This window comes from Salvelinus sp. IW2-2015, linkage group LG8 (assembly GCF_002910315.2).
Source record: "Salvelinus sp. IW2-2015 linkage group LG8, ASM291031v2, whole genome shotgun sequence".
Taxonomy (NCBI): Eukaryota; Metazoa; Chordata; class Actinopteri; order Salmoniformes; family Salmonidae; genus Salvelinus; species Salvelinus sp. IW2-2015.
This window is the reverse complement of record NC_036848.1, coordinates 3,720,322-3,742,964: the sequence shown is the minus strand read 5'-3', so window position 1 is coordinate 3,742,964 and position 22,643 is coordinate 3,720,322. Positions and strand designations below refer to the sequence as shown.

The 22,643-nt window shown below is 43.2% G+C and overlaps 1 protein-coding gene across 1 annotated transcript in view; it reads left to right on the top strand.

The window, feature by feature from the left end:
- Window positions 1-22,643, top strand: part of LOC111967093 (uncharacterized) — a 23,826-nt gene continuing 1,183 nt past the window's right edge. The window contains exons 1-7 of the mRNA XM_023991984.1: window positions 1-348; window positions 1,518-1,595; window positions 9,242-9,526; window positions 10,071-10,188; window positions 10,482-10,642; window positions 12,242-12,428; window positions 12,613-12,749. Coding sequence (XP_023847752.1) covers window positions 9,338-9,526; window positions 10,071-10,188; window positions 10,482-10,642; window positions 12,242-12,428; window positions 12,613-12,749 — 792 coding nt within the window. The 5' untranslated portion in view covers window positions 1-348; window positions 1,518-1,595; window positions 9,242-9,337. The remainder of the gene's footprint in view (window positions 349-1,517; window positions 1,596-9,241; window positions 9,527-10,070; window positions 10,189-10,481; window positions 10,643-12,241; window positions 12,429-12,612; window positions 12,750-22,643) is intronic.

Genomic DNA, 22,643 nt, shown 5'->3' with positions numbered 1-22,643 from the left:
AAAAGCACAGTGCTGCTTGCCGGGCCGACTCCACAGCGAGCTTTGGAGAGGCTGGTGTTAGACTACAGTGCTTAAAAAAGTGCCCCAAAACTCCCGGCCCTAAGATACACATGCACACACACACTCCTCCTAGAATCCCCCCTCTCCTCCATCACAGTGCTGTAGAGTCCTKAGCATGGGGAAACACCTTCCCACCACTGGACACACACTGTTACTCAGTGGACACACACACTCTTCTACTCTTTGAGCGTGTGGACATACACACTCCTACTCACAGAGCGTTTGATGGTGAGAAGAGCCTTGACACCGTGAAGCGCATACCGGTACTTCAGTTTCTCCTGAAATCAGGTAGGACTTAAAGTTAATTGCTTTGTAAATACTTTGTTCAGATGTTTGTTTACCATTTAGTAATATACAGTATTGTCTGAAGATATTTATGTATTTGTTTATGTTGATTGCAAGGGACAACTAACCAGCATCGTTGTATGTATAAAATGTTTTTCTGTGTTCAAGTGTTGGTTCTGGTGGGGTCATCCGTATCTGTTTTTGTGAATTATTGTTTCATTGAATTATTTACTTACTTGCTTGACTGCGTGGTCGATTGTTTTTCTCCTCAAATGCTGTTTCATCGCTTTCAGTCAGTGATTTGGATAACAAAATCTAAATTTATCCTTCTAAAGAACCTTGGGCAATATCAAATGCTGAGGGAAATGTTGGAAACATTCTTTGATTTAACTTTAATCCCTCAATATAAATTACTCATAACATTACATTTTATTGAATGACAAATGTACCTTAAAATGAACTGTTAGACAAATATAAACTTGGCCATATCTGCAGTCATYTTATGAGCTAGGTGGAGACTGGTTCCAAAGCCAAATCTCTCCTTGGCAGTTCGGTACTCCTTTTTGTTTTTAATTGCAATATTTTGGAAACATGATGATTTATTACAACATATGTCAGACTGTTTGAGCTGGGATATTTCACAACACATCAAACACACGTTTGCTTTTTTGGGGTTAGCTCCGTCATATCTTACAAAAATATCAAAATATGTCAAGATCGGTTTAGACAACGATAACAAATAATACATTTTCAGCCAAGGCAGAGGGCGAGAACGTCCATACAAACCAATGCAGTCCATTAGATCAGAATGCTAACAGAGAACTCTGGGAAATATCAGAACGTTGACACAAGTTCTTTGGAACACCATGGCCATCTTCTGGTTCTCTTCCCCAATTGGCTGCCTTTGAACCGGCACTCTCATGACACAATACCTGTGTAGATGGGAGGTGAATATCATTTAATTAAAGAAAACCGTTTACACTAAATAAAGATAAGCACCCTAAACATAATTAGATTAACAGCGAGATGTATGTTTAGCAGGTTGGCAGAGGTTAATCGTTTAAACTTTAGCCAGCTGATATCCAGGGTAGTCTGGTGTGTGTCTCCATGTGTTATTATGACTGGCCGAACGTGGACGCTGGTCTGAACCCTCCTACTATTCCCCCTTTTAGCCCTGGGCCTGGGAGAGAGAGATCGAGGAGCGAGCTCTCTCCATCACCAGATCTTCAGGATGAATAAAACGTGGACAAGTGAGGTGGTTTAGAGCGCAATGTCTTAACGGTAGTAAGGTCATACGTTCCTCTATGGGTATATCTATTTGAATTCACTTTTTGACAGCACCGCTTTTGATTTGAATAAAACCTTCCATACATATTTGCCTACTGTAGAAGTGCTCCGAAAGTAACTTTTTGGACCTGAATGTGGAAACATTCAAGAGACGGTACTCCTAGTCTGACCATTTCATATTATCCTGTACATAAATCTGAGACACTCCATTTAGTATGATATGTTACATTTCGTATGGTATGTATTTCTGGATGTCCATCCGTTTAGTATGATATGTTATGAATTTGTGAAACGTACAATGTGTTGTGAATTTGCAAAATGTATGTTACGAATTCCAATTTGTTATAATGTTAGCTAGGCTAAGGGTTAAGGTTCGGAGTTAGGTTGAAGTTAGGGTTAGCAAAAAGGGTTAGGTAACGTGCTAAGTAGCAAAAATGCAGATGAAAAGTTGCTAACTAGCTAAAATGCTACAGTTGTCCATGATGAGATTCAAACACACAACATTTGGGTTGCTAGACATCCTCATTATATGCCCACCCATTCACCGACCAAGCACCCTCTTGCTAATTTGACTCTCGGATTGATTTACTATGTTATGTCTATGAGACCGGGCTGTGTGTTACCAGGCTGTGTGACCAGGCTTTGTTACCATTTTCTTTTTTAACTCTGCATTGTTGGGAAAGGGCTCATAAGTATTTCACGGTAAAGTCTACACCTGTTGTATTAGACTCATGTGACAAATAAAATTAGATTTGATTTAAAATGGGACYTTTTTTGCATACCGTACCATACTATGAGACATCCAGGTCTTCACTGGAAAATATACAATTGAGAATGATATCATTCAAAAAGCTTACGAACAAGTTTGTCAAAATATTTTATAATTGTTTCTAAATAAGAGTACTACAACTTTTTTTTCTTTTTTTTACCTTAAACGTCAGATCTTAAAACGCTAAACTCTGATTTTTTTCACATTCGCATATGTTGTTGCTTAGACCCTATTTTACGTCGTGTTGTGACCGCCATCGTTTGAGCAAAGCTGCTCTTGAATGATTGTCATGTTTTCGCTGTTAATTGGAATTAAATGTATATTTAACTTTCAAATGGTACCACAAAGATGGTTGGAGGTCCACACAGAATGTTGACTTGAATATCTGTTTTAAATTATACTGTCAATCCTCCATAGGAAACCTATTGAAATATAGATACATTACCATTTAATTTTACATTCGACGGCAGGTGGATCGGCGACCATCGTTGTGGTAATAATTAGAAAGCCAGAAGTATGTAGAGTTCGAAAGGTATTCGCACTCATAACAATGAAAAAGAATACGCCAAGGAGACAGAGATAAAAAATAATGCACTTAATTTAATACAAGCTCAAAATAATACAAAAAGTGAAAGGTGCTATAAAACGGAGCATATGTTTCGGCCTCGTCTTCATCAGTGCAGTACAAACAAATTAGGAATATACGTATTTAAGGAGACGTCTGCTGTCCATAACAGGCGCAATAGTTGATTAGATAGCCTACTGGCGAATATGCAGTCCATGCTTATTAGCAAGGAATATGTAGAAGTATATTCTTTAAAAAAACGACAATTAATACGTCACAATTGAAAAAATACAACTTCTAGGCTACATAACTATCAGAAGCAATATATATGAAATACTCGAGTATGCTAAAAAGCTCAGAGTGCGGTGGGAGAGAGACACACGGTCGATGGCACAGAATTTAAGATCAGTCACAGCATGATTAGCCTCATGAAAATGTCTAGYCACTGGTGATTTCGGGTCATTTTTTTGGATGGCACTGCGGTGCTCGTTGATGCGTAACCGTAGTTCTCTTCGCGTAATGCCAGTGTATATTGCAAGCCACATGGACAAGAGCATAGATACACTACATTGCTAGATCCACAGGTAATGAATATATTGGTGATTTCTTTATTTGTAACGAAAGATCTGAAACTGTTGCACTTTAGAATACCTGTACAGGCAGCACAATTGCGGCAGGGGAAGAAATCACGCGCTTCATCCGGACGTTCAATGCGTCATAAGTGTCTGCGCGAACCAGCATGTCCCGGGCAGCGGGACATGGAGTGAGTGAACAGGAAAACATCATGAAACGCATCTGAGCCCACAGTTTGCAATACATGCCAGTGTTGTCTAATATTTTTAATGTCAGGTCCGTAATGAGTGTGTGGTACAGCACACCACAGAAAAGTATTTATTTTTTGTTGCGTTTGCGTTTGCCTTGCCTCTGTCCATAGCCTTTATTGAGAGCAGAGTCCAAACTTTCTGAAGTAACCTGACGGAAATTCGAGTACAATTTGATTAAATGATCAAATCCTAATTTCGAGTGCAGATTCGTCTGTTGAATCAGAATTGGCTGTACGGCAAGCCCCTACTCGGAGTCAGATGGTAATTTGATGCGTGAAGAAGGCTTTCGGTTTGACAGACGGTAGAACGAATTGTCAAATCATTTGTCTATAATATAATGTATACTAATGGAACGAGTCCAGTTCCGTTTTGGTGCCTGTTCGTGTGATTAAAAACATAAATATAGCGTTTGTTGAACAGTGTTATCAGAAAAAGGATGATTAGAAATGGAATTTATCCTGAGGCCCATACGTGTTGGCATAATCAGGGGCCCATCGAAGTGCCTCGGGATTACAGATAATCCGCTCCAAACAAAACACAGTTCTTTGTACCAACTCAGCCATTTTGGGTTGGAGGAGTAGAGCCCGCTCTGGAGTCTAAAGAGCAACGTAAAGCCTCCAGTCCAATGTTGTGGGGAATGTTGGTGTACAAACTAGTTGTCCATAGTTACAAGAAAAGTAGGCCTATCATAGTTCAGATAATTGAAGTCGCCTGTGTCTCTTCGTTAGGATGGTAGTTTAGTAAAGAGGTCTGATGTGGAAATCAATGAAATTAGACAAAGACTCGGGAGGTCATTACTTGCCCAAGTCGGACGTACAGGGGAAACTTCTGGTAATCATTGTGCGTTTTTGGTGAAAATGTACATAACGGCTGTGGTGGGCCGCTTGTTGAGGAGGTAGCCTCGCTCCTTGTCAGTCAGGTAAACTGCCTCAGCTAAGAAAAGTACATTTCCGTTTTATATACAGGTAGGGTTACCTTTGAGTTTGCAGTAGGAGTCTGTCAGATAATTGTCTATGGATTTTTATCATAGACAGATATATTCATGCATGCCAAGCCACCTCCCTTATCACAGGTTTGAAGATAAGGTTTAGATTTATTTTAGATGGAATAAAACATGTGTCTTGCAACAGTTGAAAGCATATTTTCTTGTCATTACCAACAAACAAATGATCAACATCTCGCCACAAGCTTGCAAAGCGTGTCAATCGTGGCGTTATTTACAGGGGGGCAGAATGTCTTAGATCTGAATACTCGACGATTATCCTCATTGGCATTACACACCTCGAGGTAGATTGAATGAATGAAAAAACGTTCTACCTTGGTTTGGAAGGGGTTGGGTCTCGGTGTAGGGAAAAAGGAAAGTCCCTTGTTAAGCACAGCTGCTTCTTCCTCATTGAGAATATCAGCAAATATGTATTTCATATCTGTTGCTTCTGATATTGCTATATATTTTTATTTATTATTTAACCTTTATTTAACTAGGCAAGTCAGTTAAGAACAAATTCTTATTTACAATGACGGCCTATAAACATGGGGTTATTACCTTGTCAGTTCGGGGATTCGATCTTGCTACCTTTCGGTTACTGGCCCAACGCTCTAACCATAAGGCTACCTGTCGCAGCCTAGATCGTTGTCGTTTTTCAATTATATGCGACATTTGAATTGTACATTTCTTTAAAATATTTTTCTACATATTCCTTGCTCATGCATTGACTCCCTATTCGCCAGAGTCTAATCAACTAGCTGCTTGCGCCTGTTAAGCACAGCAAGTGTCTCCCTAAAGGCGCTTCATGGTCAATCTGATGTCTGCATTGGCCGTGCAGCATTTACGGTGATATAGCCTCTGCAGATGTCGGGCCATTCATGCTTGGCCGAGCTGCGCTGAGCTGTTGTGAAGGAAGTTTTTAAGGAAGTGAGTTTGTGTTTATACAGGACTTCCCGTCCTTACCTACCGTCAACCAATTATGTCAATGCGGGGCTATACGGAGCCCTCCACATTGTTACAAAATCTGAGGCGCACGGCGATGTAGTACAGAGCTCAATTTGGCTGTTTGCCTCCAGAGGCTTCGCAATTGCGTCACACCATGCATTGCGTCTCCGACCACAATTTCAGATCAAGCATAAATTGTCTCTTAAAGTACGTGTCTTCCTAATTTGTTTGTACAGTACTGATGAAGACAAGGCCGAAACGTCTTTGCACTTTCACTTTTTGTATTCTTTTGAGCATGAATTACATTAAGTACATAATTTTTTTGTATATTGGCCTCTTATTCCTTTTCATGGTTTTGTGTGCAGTATCTTTTGAAATCTACAATAATTAGAAGTTAAAATGTCAATACAATTAAAACATGTCAATGGTGTACCAGCTAAATTGCAGTGGTCTGAAGGGAAAGGTCCATTCCATCAATTCCTATTTCTACGACACTCACCATGTTATGTCTCAACCGCTGGCTGGCTGCTGCCACCGCTGGCTGGCTGCCTGCTCAACCGCTGGCTGGCTGCTGCTCAACCGCTGGCTGGCTGCTGCTCACCCGCTGGCTGGCTGCTGCTCAACCGCTGGCTGGCTGCTGCTCAACCGCTGGCTGGCTGCTGCTCAACCGCTGGCTGGCTGGCTGCTCAACCGCTGACTGGCTGCTGCTCAACCGCTGACTGGCTGCTGCCAACCTGCTGCTGGCTGCTGCTCAACCGCTGCTGCTGCTGCTCAACCGCTGCTGGCTGCTGCTCAACCGCTGTGGCTGCTGCTGCTGCTGCAACCGCTGGCTTGGCTGCTGCTCAACCGCTGGCTGGCTGCTGCTCAATCCGCTGGCTGGCTGCTGCTCAACCGCTGGCTGGCTGCTGCTCAACCCGCTGGCTGCTGTGCTCAACCGTCTGAACTCGGCCTGCTGCTCAACCGCTGACTGGCTGCTGCTCAAACCGCTGACTGGCTGCTGCTCAACCGCTGGCTGGCTGCTGCTCAACCGCTGGCTTGGCTGCTGCGCTCAACCGCTGACTGGCTGCTGCTCAACCGCTGACTGGCTGCTGCTCAACCGCTGACTGGCTGCTGCTCAACCGCTGACTGGCTGCTGCTCAACTGATGGCAGACACAAAAATCTCAAATATGAAGTAGGGTCTGAGCCACACCATATGCAAATATGAAGTAGGGTCTGAGCCACACCATATGCAAATATGAAGAAAAAAACGGTGTTTTTAGATGAGGTTGAAGGTTAAGACATACATTTTTTTTATGCAACTTTTTTTCACCAAGAAATTATCAAGTAGTTTGACAAACCTGTTTGTAAGCGTTTAAATTATATCAAACTCAACTGCTTATCTTTCCCAGTAATGAAGACGTGTTGCAGGATATGCAAAATGGGTCAACTTTGAGCACCTTTATATCTTGAATGTTTGTGAATTCCGGTCCAAAAAGTCACTTTCCGTCCTCTTCTTTTCTTCCATGGGCAAACGTATGGAAAGTATTGTTTAAATCAAAAGGGATGCTGTCAAAAAGTGATTGAATTCCTATAGGAGATGAGCTTCATATCTTGTCTCACTTACTTTCATGTTCTGGAAATGACCAGAGAACGACCCAGCTCTGTCTTGTTTCCTTGATGTAGCTCCTCAAATAATCTCCATTATCAAAGTTGTTGCTGCGATCTCATTTCCATAAAGGGATCATCATAATTGACTATACACACACGTTAGTGCTGAGCAATTAGTACTTTTTGAGGTCTGTTCGGTATCGGTTCAATTATTTAAAAAATAATCATGGTTTTGGTAAAAAAAAAAAAWKACATTAAATGCACTATAYATTAATGTGGGTTGAATGCTGTAATAACACTGAATAAACAAGAAATACAAGTCCAATGATGGTAGTGACTGGAGCGTGGATCAAAAAAACAGTCACTATCTGGTGTGACCACCATTTGACTCATGCAGCGCGACACATCTCCTTCGCATAGAGTTGATTAGGCTGTTGATTGTTGTTCCACTCTTCAATTTCTGTGCGAAGTTGTTGACTATTGGCTGGAAGTGGAACACGCTGTGGTACACATTGATCCAGAGCATCCCCAACATGATCCAATGGGTGACATGTCTGGTGAGTATGCAGGCCATGGAAGAACTGGGACATTTTCAGCTTCAAGGAATTGTGTACAGATCCTTGCGACATGGGGCTGTGCATTATCGTGCTGAAACATGAGGTGATGACTGCGGATTAATGGTACGACAACAGGCCTCACGATGTCATCATAGTATCTCTGTGCATTCAAATTGCCATCGATAAAATGCAATTGTTCATTGTCCGTAGCTTATGACTGCCCATACCATAACCCCATTGCCACCATGGGGCACAACGGTGACATCAGCACACCACTCGCCAACACAACACCATACACGCTATCTGTCCAGTATAGTTGAAACTGGGATTCATCTGTGAAGAGAACACTTCTCCAGCATGCCAGTGGCCATCGAAGGTGAGCTTTTTCCCACTGAAATCGGTTCCGACGCCGAACTGCAGTCAGGTCAAGACCCTGGGGAGGACGACGAGCACACAGATGACCTTCCCTGAGACTGTTTCTGACAGTTTATGCAGAAATTCCTCGTTGTGCAAACCYACAGTTTCATCAGCTGTCCAGTTGGCTGGTCTCGGACGATCCCGCAGGTGAAGAAGTCGGATGTTGTGGTCCTGGGCTGGCATGGTTACCACGTGGTCTGTGGTTGTGAGACCGGTTGGATGTACTGTCAAATTCTCTAAAACGACATTGGAGGCGGGTTATGGTAGAGAAATTAACATTAAATTATCTGGCAACGGCTCTGGTGTACATTCCCTAAACTTGAGACTTCTGTGGGATTGTGTTGTGAAAAAAAACCTGCACATTTGAGTGGCCTTTTTATTGTCCCCAGTACAAGGTCATGCTGTTTAATCAGCTTCTTGATATGCCTGTCGGGTGAATGGATTATTTTGGCAAAGGAGAAATGCTCACTAACAGGAATGTGAACATAATCTGAGAGAAATAAGATTTTTGTGGTTATGGATCATTTCTGGTATCTTTTATTTCAGTTCATGAAACATGTGACCAACACTTTACATGTTGCGTTTATATTTTTGGTCAGTATATTTCACACAGTTCAGGCTTGATCTGATTTATCTCTTCAGAAACTGCATATCGAGTGAGCTCGCAGGGGGGAAAAAATTATGAAATGGAATTCAAATAATTGAACGGATGTTGGTCATTTCGGTTAATCGCTCAGCACTAACACACATTCAAAATCCTATTTTACCTCAATTTAACCCTAATTCTAACCATAATCCTAACCCCTAAAATAGCCTATTTCCTTGTGGGGACCGGCGAWATGTCCCCACTTGTCTGAATAATCCTTGTTTTACTATCCTTGTGGGGACTTCTGGTCCCCACAAAGATAGCAAAACCCCATACAYGCGCACAGTTCTAAGAATGGTTCCTGTGTTTCTAGCTGTGCCACCGTGTGTGTCGTGGAAGAGGCCGTAGAGCAGATTCTGGCGAACCCTAACCCCTGACCCCTGTGGTGTGGGGGGGTGAGTTCGGGGCAATGCGCTGCCCCACCCTGCTGGCCCTGCTGGCGGGGGTCATGCTGTACCTGGTGATGGGGGCGTTGGTGTTCCGGAACTTGGAAAGCCCGAAGGAGAGCAAGGAGCATGAGAAGCTGCTCTGCACCACACGTGACTTCCTCGGAAACCACTCATGTGTCACTGCACAGAACCTCAGCGACCTCATAAAGGTATACCCACACCATAGCACACACACATTTCACAGACCGTGAAAGCATACACTTGAATAGAAAGATGAGTTAAAACACATCTGAGAAGAATCTAAACAGACTAAGATCGGTGTAGAGTCCCACCTGAGAAAGTGTAGCCAGGGGTAGGCAACTAGATTCAGCAGCAGGACAACTTTTGTCGACGCGGATGGTAATTTGTAAATTAACCACAACTAAGCACCAAAAGGGTTTTGAAAATTACATTGAGACACGATMACGTCAGTTATTTTGTTTGTTTGTTGAATACTTAGCAGACTTCCTGGTGATTTTAGTCTTTTTTGACCAAAAACTAAAATCCTAAAAAGAACACAGACCCCAGATGTAGACCCAGCCTAAGACGGGTAATGAGCAGGTGTAGATAGACCCTGCCTAAGACGGGTAATGAGCAGGTGTAGATAGACCCTGCCTAAGACGGGTAATGAGCAGGTGTAGATAGACCCTGCCTAAGATGGGTAATGAGCAGGTGTAGATAAAGCCAACCTCTGTTATGTCTCTGTACTGTCAGAGTGTGGTGAAGGCGGTGGAGGCAGGCCTGGACGTAAAACACAGCTCCACCAACTTCACTAGCAGGTGGGACCTGGCCAGCGCCTTCTTCTTCTGTGGTACCATCATCACCACCATTGGTGAGCCTTTGTTCCTTTTTCCCCTACTGCAAACCCTTTGGTAACAACTTAATCAGCCAGATGTGCATTTGGAATTTGACAGAAAATGAATAATCCCATTTTGGAAAATACAGTAAACCTCAAGAGCACACGCTGGTTGAATCAACGTTGTTTCAATGAAATTACATTGAACCAACATAGAATAAACGTTGAATTGACGTCTGTGCCCAGTGGGTTGCTGGTGAAATTGACTCATTTTATAATGATATAGATTAACATATAGGTGAATGTATATGGTCTCCCTCTGTCCTCAGGGTTTGGTAACCTGTCTCCCAGGACCAAATGGGGCCAGCTGTTCTGCGTCTGTTATGCCCTGGTAGGGATTCCCATGTTTGGTTTCCTGCTGGCTGGTGTCGGGGACCACATGGGGACGGGGCTGAGGAAGGCCGTGTGGAAGATGGAGACAATCTTCCTGGTGAGACTGTCTTGTCTCGGGGGCTGCTTCATTTTCAGGATGTCATCTCATTGTACTTGTCTGTCTCAGGGGCTGCTTAAGTGATGCCACTGTGCTGTAAACAGAAGAGGTCKTCTTGGACTCTAGCACTTGAAACATGTTACACACAAGTAGAACAGAATCTGACTTAAACATTCAGTCAGTCGTTAGCTACAGTGGGGCAAAAAAGTATTTAGTCAACCACCAATTGTGCAAGTTCTCCCACTTAAAAAGATGAGAGAGGCCTGTAATTTTCATCATAGGTACACTTCAACTATGACAGACAAAATGAGAAAAAAAATTCCAGAAAATCACATTGTAGCATTTTTAATAAATTTATTTGCAAATTATGGTGGAAAATAAGTATTTGGTCAATAACAAAAGTTTATCTCAATACTTTGTTATATACTCCTTCGTTGCCCGGGCGGTGTGTTTGGGATCATTGTCATGCTGAAAGACCCAGCCACGTTTCATCTTCAATGCCCTTGCTGATGGAAGGAGGTTTTCACTCAAAATCTCACGATACAGGGCCCCATTCATTCTTTCCTTTACACGGATCAGTCGTCCTGGTCCCTTTGCAGAAAAACAGCCCCAAAGCATGATGTTTCCACCCCCATGCTTCACAGTAGGTATGGTGTTCTTTGGATGCAACTCAGCATTCTTTGTCCTCCAAACACGACGAGTTGAGTTTTTACCAAAAAGTTATATTTTGGTTTCATCTGACCATATGACATTCTCCCAATCTTCTTCTGGATCATCCAAATGCTCTCTAGCAAACTTCAGACGGGCCTGGACATGTACTGGCTTAAGCAGGGGGACACGTCTGGCACTGCCTGGCGGCGTAGTGTGTTACTGCTGTCTCTTATACACATCTAGATGTGTATAAGAGACAGGTTTTACAGAGGTCTTGTATGTCTTCCATTTCCTAATAATTGCTCCCACAGTTGATTTCTTCAAACCAAGCTGCTTACCTATTGCAGATTCAGTCTTCCCAGCCTGGTGCAGGTCTACAATTTTGTTTCTGGTGTCCTTTGACAGCTCTTTGGTCTTGGCCATAGTGGAGTTTGGAGTGTGACTGTTTGAGGTTGTGGACAGGTGTCTTTTAAACTGATAACAAGTTCAAACAGGTGCCATTAATACAGGTAACGAGTGGAGGACAGAGGAGCCTCTTAAAGAAGAAGTTACAGGTCTGTGAGAGCCAGAAATCTTGCTTGTTTGTAGGTGACCAAACAGTTATTTTCCACCATAATTTGCAAATAAATAAATAAAAAATCCTACAATGTGATTTTCTGGATTTTTTTTCTCATTTTGTCTGTCATAGTTGAAGTGTACCTATGATGAAAATTACAGGCATCTCTCATCTTTTTAAGTGGGAGAACTTGCACAATTGGTGGCTGACTAAATACTTTTTTGCCCCACTGTACTTCCCAATGAAACTTTGCAAGAATATTTTTTTGTATTGTTACTGTTTATCAAAGAAAAGGCACATTATTAGAGTCTTGAGGAAGATCTTACCCTCTCCATCCACCTCTCACTCTTTCCCTTCTTTTGTGTCCCTCTCTCTCTCTGCCCCTCTCTCAGAAGCGGCGGGTCAGTCCCACCTATGTACGGATCATGTCTGCTGTTCTGTCCATCCTGATTGGCTGTCTGATCTTCCTTGCCGTGCCAACGCTGGTGTTTAAGGAAGTGGAGGACTGGTCCTTTCTGGAGGCGCTCTACTTTGTGGTCATCACCCTCACCACGGTCGGCTTTGGAGACTACGTAGCAGGTATGAAGTGAAGTGAACTGTACACACTTTGGACAGTATAGAATCTGGAGAGTACATACTCTACACATCCCTTTCAGGATATACGCTATGAAAGATACAAATCATATTTCATGGGTACCTATCGAAGGTCTTTTGTTTGTGTGTGCACGTGCATGCATCAATGCGTAAATGTCCTTGTGCTTAGGTGCTAACCGGAGGGACGGAGATCTGTTTAAGCCCCTGGTGTGGCTCTGGATAGTGTTTGGCCTGGCTTACTTTGCCTCTATACTCACTATGATCGGGAACTGGCTGAGGGTGCTGTCCAAGAAAACACGTGCTGAGGTGAGTGGTAGTGAGTGTGACACAAACCAAGTGAAGGGCTGGACAAGGATTTACTGGGGGCACTTTGGATTTTAACTGTCAATATTTACTTATCCTTTATCCCTCTGTCTTTCTCTGTCTCTGGGTTTCTTTCACTTTGTCTCTCTCTCTCACACCTCTTTTCTTCTCTCTCACCTTTCTCTCTCTCTAAATTCAATTTAAGGGGCTTTATTGGCATGTTTACATTGCCAAAGCAAGTGAAATGGATAAACAAAAGTGAAATAAACGAAATGTGAACAGTAAATATTACTCAAACAAGTTCCAAAATAATAGAGACATTTCAAATGTAATATCATGTCTACATACAGTGTTGCAATGATGTGCAAATTAGTTAAAGTACAAAAGGGAAAATAAATAAACAAATATGGGTTGTATTTACAATGGTGTTTGTTCTTCTGTGGCAACAGGTCACAAATCTTGCTGCTGTGATTGCACACTGGTATTTTACCCAATAGATATGGGAGTTTATTAAAATTGGATTTGTTTTCGAATTCTTTGTGGGTCTGTGTAATCTGAGGGAAATATGTGTCTCTAATATGGTCATACATTTGGCAGGAGGTTAGGAAGTGCAGCTCAGTTTCAACCTCATTTTGTGGGCAGTGTGCACATAGCCTGTCTACTCTCTTTTATTTTATTTTTGTAATATATTTATTTAACTAGGCAAGTCAGTTAAGAACAAATTCTTATTTACAATGACGACCTACCCCGGCCAAACCTGCTGAGCCTGTGTGCCGCTCTATGAGACTCCCAATCACAGCCGGATGTGATACAGCCTGGATTCGAACCAGGGACTGTAGTGACACCTCTTGCACTGAGATGCAGTGCTTTAGACTGCTGCGCCACTCTTGAGAGCCAGGTCTGCCCATGGCGACCATTCTCAATAGTCTGTACATAGTCAAAGCTTTCCTTAATTTTGGGTCAGTCACAGTGGTCAGGTATTCTTCCACTGTCTCCTCTCTGTTTAGGGCCAAATAGCATTCTAGTTTGCGCAGTTTTTTTGTTAATTTTTTCCAATGTGTCTTTTTGTTTTCTCATGGTTTGGTTGGGTCTAATTGTGTTGCTGTCCTGGGGCTGTGTGGGGTCTGATATAGCCTGGATTTGAACCAGGGACTGTAGTGATGCCTCTTGCACTGAGATGCAGTGCTTTAGACCGCTGCACCACTCTTGAGCCCCAGGACCAGTTTGCTTAGGGGACTCTTCTCCAGGTTCATCTCTCTGTAGGTGATGGCTTTGTTATGGAAGGTTTGGGAATCGCTTCCTTTTAGGTGGTTGTAGAATTTAACGTCTCTTTTCTGGATTTCGATAATTAGCGGGTATCGGTATAATTCTGTTCTCCATGCATTATTTGGTGTTTTACATTGTAAACAAAGGATATTTTTGCAGAATTCTGCATGCAGTCTCAATTTCGTGTTTGTCCCATTTGGTGAATTCTTGGTTGGTGAGCAGACTGTAGACCTCACAACCATAAAGGGCAATGGGTTCTATAACTGGTTCAAGTATTTTTTGCCAGATCCTAATTGGTATGTTGAATTTTATGTTCCTTTTGATGGCATAGAAGGCCCTTCTTGCCTTGTCTCTCAGATCGTTCACAGCTTTGTGGAAGTTTTCTGTGGCGCTGATGTTTAGTCCGAGGTATGTATCGTTTTTTTGTGTGCTCTAGGGTAAGCTGGAATTTGTATTGTGGTCCTGGCAACTGGACCTTTTTTGGAACACCATTCATTTTGGCTTACTGAGATTTACTGTCAGGGCCCATGTCTGACAGAATCTTTGCAGAAGATCTAGGTGCTGCTGTAAGGCCCTCCTTGGTTGGGGACAGAAGCACCAGATCATCAGCAAACAGTAGTCCATTTGATTTCAGATTCTAGTAGGGTGAGACTGGGTGCTGCAGCCTGTTATAGTGCCTTTGCCAATTTGTTGAAGTGGGTGTTTTTTTGCCAATTTTAACAGCACAATTGTTGTTTGTGGACATGGATTTTGTCATGTATGTTTTTCCCCCAACACCACTTTCCATCAATTTGTATAGCAGACCCTCATGCCAAATTGAGTCAAAAGCTTGTTTGAATTCAACAAAGCACAAGAAGACTTTGTCTTTGTTTTGTTTGTTTGTCAATTAGAGTGTGCAGGAGGAATACGTGGTCTGTCTTATGGTCATTTGTTAAAAAGCCAATTTGACATTTGCTCAGTACATTGCTTTCACAAGTCTGCTATTAATGATAATGCAGAGGATTTTCTCAAGGTTGCTGTTGACGCGTATCCCACGGTAGTTATTGGGGTCAAATTTGTCTCCACTTTTGTGGTTTGGGGTGATCAGTCCTTGGTTCCAAATATTGGAGAAGATGCCAGAATTGAGGATGATGTTAAAAAGTTTAAATATAGCCAATTGGAATTTGTGATCTGCATATTTTATCATTTCATTGAGGATACCATCAACACCACAGACCTTTTTGTGTTGGAGGGTTTTGTATTTTGTCCTGTAGTTCATTCAATGTAATTGGATAATCCAGTCGGTTCTGGTAGTCTTTAATCGATTATTCTAAAACGTGTAATTGATCATGTATATGTTTTTGCTGTTTGTTCTTTGTTATAGAGCCAAAAAGATTGGAGAAGGGGTTTATCCATACATCTCCGTTCTGGATAGATAACTCTTCGTGTTGTTTGTTTAGTGTGTTCCAATTTTCCCAGAAGTGGTTAGATTATTTTGGCTTTGATGCCTCATGATTGAGTATTGTTCTGTTCAAGTAGACTGTGATTTTGCTGTGATCTGATAGGGTTGTCAGTGGGCTGAGACTGTGTTGAGGTCAGTGATAAAGTAGTCTACAGTACTACTGCCAAGAGATGAGCTATAGGTGTACCTACCACAGGAGTCCCCTCGAAGCCTACCATTGACTATGTACATACCCAGCGTGTGACTGAGCTACAGGAGTTGTGACCCATTTTTGGTGGTTATGTTGTCGTAGTTGTGTCTAGGGGGACATATGGGGGAGGGAATGCTGTCACCTCCAGGTAGGTGTTTGTCCCCCTGTGTGCTAAGAGTGTCAGGTTCTTGTCCAGTTCTGGCATTTACAATGGGTTGCCAAAGACTAGTACATGTTCCCGGGCCTGGAAATGATTGATTTCCCCTTCCAGGATAGAGAAGATGTCTTCATTAAATTATGGGTTTTTCTGGTGGGGGGATATAGGTAGTACATGGGGTGTCTATTGATCTGTTGCTCCTGTGAAGGGTTGGGGCTCAGAGTGGGTGGGGATCCCCTGGGCTTGGGGTTCTTCATTTGTCTGTCCTGCTGTGATGTCGACGCTGTGGTCAGTGTCTGGGGTTGACTGTTCTCCTGTGGTGTCAAGACTTTTGTCTGGGGCTGAGATGGGCTGTTCTGCTGTCTTCTCTGCTGGGGTGGCCACGTCCTTTTAATGGGGTGTTCTCTGTCACACTCCATCACCCTCACCCTCTCCTCCAGGACTCTGGTCCTCTCCTAGTGCTATGTTCTTCTCCTGCTCTTTCTCCTGTTCATGTTGTCTCACCACAGTCCAGAGTGCAGATATGTCTCTCTCCACCTCCGTGTCTGGTTGAGGTGTTGAGCTGGACAATTTTGTTGTTGTTGTGCTGACTGGAGTGTGTTCACCTCCTGTTCCAGCTCCACCTGCCTTACCTCCAGCTGGGTGAATGTGTCCTTCATTTCAACGAGGGAGTAGTACTCTGTGCTGGGAGGATGACTTTCCGGTCAACCTTTCTGGGTTGCTCATCTGTGGGGTTGTATAATGAAGAGGTCTGGTCTGACACGCTCGGGGTATCTTTCTCAAGAGAGAGCTCAGCAGGATAAGATATCTCTTTGATGTGAAAGTCCAGCTGAAATTGTTTGCCCTGTACCCTTACTGTACAAATCTGGAACAGTAAAAGTTCAGATTGGTTGACTCAGTCTTCATTGTCTAATATCCTGAGTTTCCACCCATCGCTAACCCCCCCTTCTTAACAGAGGGGCAGTGTGTTAATATAGCACTGGATGGTCTGTGTGGAAGATTAAGTTGCTTATACTCCCATTTTTATAATAGTCAGCAAAAAGTGTCTCTTGATTTTCCATAAGGAGCTTCACTTTGTACTCTTTTCATGCCTTGTCATTTTTTACGTACTCAGGGTACTGTATTGTAATGACCTCTGAACAGTGGGAGGGGGCTTCAAAGGCCTCTGTATTTGGGTGGGGTAGGCTGTGAAACTCTCCTGTCATTGTTGGGCTCAAGGGCTTTGACACCTCTGACTTCACACCTCAGTGGTAATTGAAGTTGTATATGTTCTGTGCTAGCAAGCTTGGTAGCATTAACTTAGCATTCAGTCCTTATAAMGTAAAATATATCATTGTAATGTATTTTTCTTCTTGGCTTTTGAAAATAAAAAGTAGCTTCAGACTAAACATGACTCTCAGTTCCAGGTTGGATGGTGTTTTCAGGTTTCTGTTTGCCAGAGCATTTGCTGTATTGCTTGGAAATAATCATCTTTGGTAGTAGGAATCCTTCCAGGTAATTCCGTCCAAAACCAGGTTGTAGGTTAGGAGTTTTGATTTGGAGTGAAGGTTATGTTGTGGAGGGTAGTATCCTGTATATGTCCCTGCCCAAAAATTCCAAGTTTATCTAACTCTAAATCTACCTTTTAGTAAAAACATGCTGAAAAACGTGGGAGCTCACATGCAGCTGTCTCTCTCACACACCTCTCTTTGCCTCTCTCACACCTCTCTTTGCCTCTCTCACACCTCTCTTTGCCTCTCTCACACCTCTCTTTGCCTCTCACACCTCTCTACAGTCATGGCATCCCCGCTCCCTCTCTCTCTGTCATCAGGAGCTGGTGGATCTGTAAGCAGGCTCTTTCATAGACCAGTATCTGATGACGAGAGGATCTAGAAGCTTGGTCTAATGGCAGTTGTCAAGAATTCGTCAGGGGGACAAAAGATATGTGTAGCGTAATAAGACAGGACATCACAGTGTATTAGTAATGATTCAGGATCACCTTTATGCACCAAAGATACCATGTTGCATGTAGAAGGATTTTGACTCACACTTAAAAGAATTATAAGACAGCACAAACCTGAGATATACAGAACAATATACCCACCGCGCTTTCAATACATGTGTCTACTGCATCACTCTATCTTGTTTTTCGTAAGCAGGTGGAGGACAGAAGTGAGGCGTTGGTCAGTGGGAAGTCCTACTGAGGAAGAATAGGTTGATGTTCCTGATGTTCTGAATTAGGAAACAGATTTTGTTACTCTGCATTAAAAATTATAGCCAGACTACATCTAGTAACTTTTTCAATGTGAATGACAAAAAAAGACAAGTTTTAATATTTGCAACATAGTTTAATAGTTAGGATAATTAGCGTGCTATCTACAGTATTAATGTGAGGATGATCTGATTTCTACATGAAGACTGTTATACACGTTGAGAAGTTATCAAACTCGGACTTTGTTTAAAATATCTACATAGTTCAGCAGTTGTATTTTTCTCATTATACTCTGTAGGCTACTGTCAGGTATGAGAAGAGAGCACGCCTGCATCTATGTTTTATTGAACTCTGCTGCTGGACCTAAGAGGCAAAATCTGTCATGTAATCTAGGGATGGAGTGTTTCATGCTCTCCACCCTCCTGCCCCATGACCTGCAACTGTCCGTAAGCCTGTAGATAAATCTCAACATGATGAAAGGGACATCACCCACTGGAGACTTGAAGACAAGAACCTGACACCAGGGAGCTGTCTTGGAAAATAGAGGATTAGTGCCATTGTTACGAGTTCTGGTTAGACAGTTGAAGTTTAGTACTCACGCACAACTGAGTGTGATTTGTTAGCTATAAAGTGTCTTTATAAGCATATGATAAGTTATGCCAGCAGAAATAAGGTATTTGTCTTTGTAACACGAACAACATCATGCGATGTTTGTGTTGTTGATGGGTATCTACAAGAGACAGAGATGGGTGATCCCTTTTAGAACATATAGAAATAGAAGCATTCTATTGTGCAAATGTCCACTGGTGGCCTGACACCTGCAGGATAGGGTTTTAGTTGTGGGATTTGGGTCCCAAGTAAAAGATCTAGACAGCGGACATAAGGATAGAAAGGGGAGCGAGAAACCAACTAGCCAGTTTAGAATATTGTGATTGTAGGACTCGCAAGTAAGTTGATGTCTTTCGATACAGTAGGTTTATGTTATATGATAGTGATGGAAACAATGAAACACAGAAGTGCAAGCGCTACCCTTTAGATAGTAGTGTGGGGAAGCTATCCCCAATCCAAACACATGATACATGAGGTTATAGTTGTCATAGTCTAAATCAGTGAAATAGAGCTAGTAAGATATGCAAAGCACGCAATCACTACTGAGGTGGATTTTATAAGCAGAATAGTGGTCGTTTAGATTTATACACAGAATACTGGTTTTAGAGAGAGGGAATAGAGGCAGGTATGCTGAGATGTCAAAAAAGAAAGGACACATTCTGTCTATTCATCAAATTCATGTTAAATGTTTTGTGTGTAGTTCCAGTAGTTAAGCTACACCAACTAGCATGGCAAAAAAGTAATTAACTACTGAGAAAAGCACTACGCATAGATTTTTTTAATTTAGTTAAAACAGCCACCAAGTTTTACGTGCAATATTAGTTCACTGACAAGGACGCCCCAAAACTGTCCATAGGCTGACAGAAAAGTCAGCTAGATTGGACTAGCCAGCCTGCAGCCTAATCACACACCCAGAGCTATGCTAGCTAGCTGAATGTCAACGTTGGCTAGAAGTTACAGTCTAGATGTCCGCGGCCGGCTTTTAACCTAACTGTGGACCGGTTCTCGGACTGTTATAATGGCTGATTAGGCGGTCCTCCCACGTTGTGACTGCTCGGATTATCACATCGCTCCAGAGTAAGGGAGCAAGATAGGGATTGGAAATGTGGGCACGAGAATGCGGTCTTAGTCATGCCTTTGAAACGTGGCGTGCCACATGAAGTCCAAAGAGGCAGTACGCGCCATATATGAACAAGGGACGAGCTTACTGGAGTGGGAAGAAGTGTTTGGTTCTTCACTCGCACATGTGAAAGCTGGCCAATAGAGTGCGGTCCAGAGGAACCTATGGCAATACCGGCTTCCTTGGTTAGTGGTCAGTGTACTGATGAATCTAGGCATTTCTAAGTTTTTCAATCACTCGATCTCTTCTGCGGACATGGGATAAAAAGGCCATCAAGACAAGCTTAATCACGAAAATGGCATTCAAGTTGACGGATAGTCTAGTTACAGAATTGTTACGTAGTAGTCATCGGTTTCGGACACCAAGGGACTATCGGGCTGGACCATCCCACTAGATGTGACTCTTGACTCTTACAATGGACAATCAGGCTCCGCTCAAGCATCATATCCCGACTATCTTGTTGTTAATTGAACAGCTCTCTATCACCTGCTACACTCGCTGTAGGGGTTCTTTAGTGGATCCTTACCCCGGGAGAGGTGTGATAGAATGGTCATGTTGGGATGTGATGGTGTTGTGCCTTGGTAAGGAAGAAAACTCAAATCAGATGTTATTTATTCATGAGAAGCCAACTCACCGTAACACTTGGGTCTAGGATGGCGATAGCAAGGGTAGATCTCCTCATGACAGGTTGTCGGGCAGAAGTGTGAAGTGGCCGAAAGGTAAGCTAATGCGCCTGTAAGTGTAAAAAAACGGGGGTTGAAAAGCAAACAGACCTAGACTCGCTGTGGAAACATCAGTGTGACTGGTGAAATGAGGTTGAGTACACTCTAGCGAGGTTTTACACAGGTACACAGTCTAGTTAACTTGACATTCTGTCTGGACGTTTCTGTAGTGTGGGATCTTCTAGCTGAGCAGTTACAAACCTTCCCCTATTCTGTGTTACATCTCATGGGCATAAGATTTCCAGGCATCTCGCCCTTCCGCTCCTGTTCCTCATCTTCCACCATTTTCTGTCCCCATTATCCCTATGGTTTCTTGCTCTTCGTTCGCGTCCTTCCCCTCTTCTTTCAAATTTGAACTCGAGTTCGGCTACGGGGAGTGTCAGGCTATGTTGTAAGTCCAAATTTGTTAATTTTTTCCTTTTCATAGGTCCGGGAGTTCTTTGGTAGAGGTTTTCATTTTCTTTTCACTGAAAAATGTAAATTTCGTACCTGGCATGCCCTATTACTGGCATCGCACTCTCCTGTAGTCCTGTTCCACATTTCCTTGAAGATTATTATTGGGCAGTTGCGATCCAGTCAGCGGGATATCGCAGGTTCTCATCACCCTAGGTTACCTCTGAATTCGCTGTCTGGTGGTGTTATCTCTAACATCTGCAGTTGGTGTAATGTTTTGGTGTCTCCCGTTACACTAGGTGATGTTCCCTGGTTGGAGCGTGCAGTTTCTCTGCAGCTGGGTTAATATGTTGATTAGTCATCTTACTAGATTCTTGTTATGGTTCGCTGTATTGTCATCTATGTTGTTGTTCCACGAGTGTGATCCCGCGAGTGGATGTGAGAGTTGTGGCTCTAGCTATTTTTTGCTAGTGAAACCAGGCTTCAAACATCTGTGACCTGGGTGCTTCTCAGGTTGATAAATGTCCAAGTTTTGAACCCGCTGGGCCTCAAAGAGACACTGACTTCCAACCATGATATATTAAGATGGTAGCAGCGCAGTTTTGCTGAGCATGTTGTGTCACACTGTTTTGTTTGTTTCAAGTGTTACAAGTTTTTAATTATGGCAAAATCGTTATAGGCCTGTGAAGAGTTGTCATTAAACAACAGCGCAAAATTAAAATCCTACAGGATGCGAGCAATTAAAACGTTTAAATTGACATCTGCTGGTTTTCTAACACAAGATAGATAAAGCCGGTGTGGTCCCTCTTGAAAGCGAGAAGGATACGTCTGGTGCTGTTGACTGACGGTCTAAACCGTGGGTTCGGGTTTGCGCGTATCTCCCTTGTATTTGTTCGCTATTGGTTTTACTGTGGGCTTGCCTTTTTCAAAGAGAGGTGTGAGAGAGGCAAAGAGAGGTGTGTGAGGCAAAGAAAGAGGTGTGAGAGGCAAAGAAGGTGTGAGAGAGAAGCGGCAAAGAGACGGTGTGAGAGAGAGCGCCAAAGAGAGGTGTGTGAGAGGAGGCAAAGCGTGTTGCAGAGGCAAAGAGAGGTGTGAGAGAGCAAAAGAGAGGTGTGGTGAGAGGCAAAGAGAGGTGTGAGAGAGGCAAAGAGAGGGTGTGAGAGAGCAAAAGAGTAGAGCGAGGTGTGAGAGAGGGCAAAGAGAGGTGTGGAGGCAAAGAGGTTGTGAGAGAGGCAAGAGAGGTGTGAGAGAAGGCAAAGAGAGGTGTGAGAGAGCAAAGAAGAGGTGGTGAGAGAGGCAAAGAGAGGTGTGGAGAGGCAAAGAGGGTGTGAGAGAGGCAAAGAGGGTGTGAGAGGCAAAGAGAGTGTGTGAGAGGCAAAGAGAAGGTGTGAGAGAGGCAAAGAGAGGTGTGTAGAGGCAGAGAGTGGTGAGGAAAAGGTGTGAGAGAGGCAAAGAGAGCTGTGTGAGGAGAGGCAAAGAAGAGGTGTGAGAGAGAGGCAAGAGGGTGTGTGAGAGAGAGGCCAAAGAGAGGTGGTGTGAGAGAGAGGCAAAGAGAGGTGTTGAGAGAGAGGCAAGAGAGGTGTGAGAGAGGCAAAGAGGGTGTGTGAATGAGAGGCAAAGAGAGGTGGTGAGAGATTGCAAAGAAGAGGTGTGAGAGAGGCAAAGAGAGTGTGAGATGAGGCAAAGAGAGTTGTGAGAGAGGCAAAGAGAGTTGTGTGAGAGGCAAAGAGAGGTTGTGAGAGGCAAAGAGAGGTGTGAGAGGACAAAGAGAGGTTGTGAGAGGCAAAGAGAGTGTGAGAGGAAAGAGC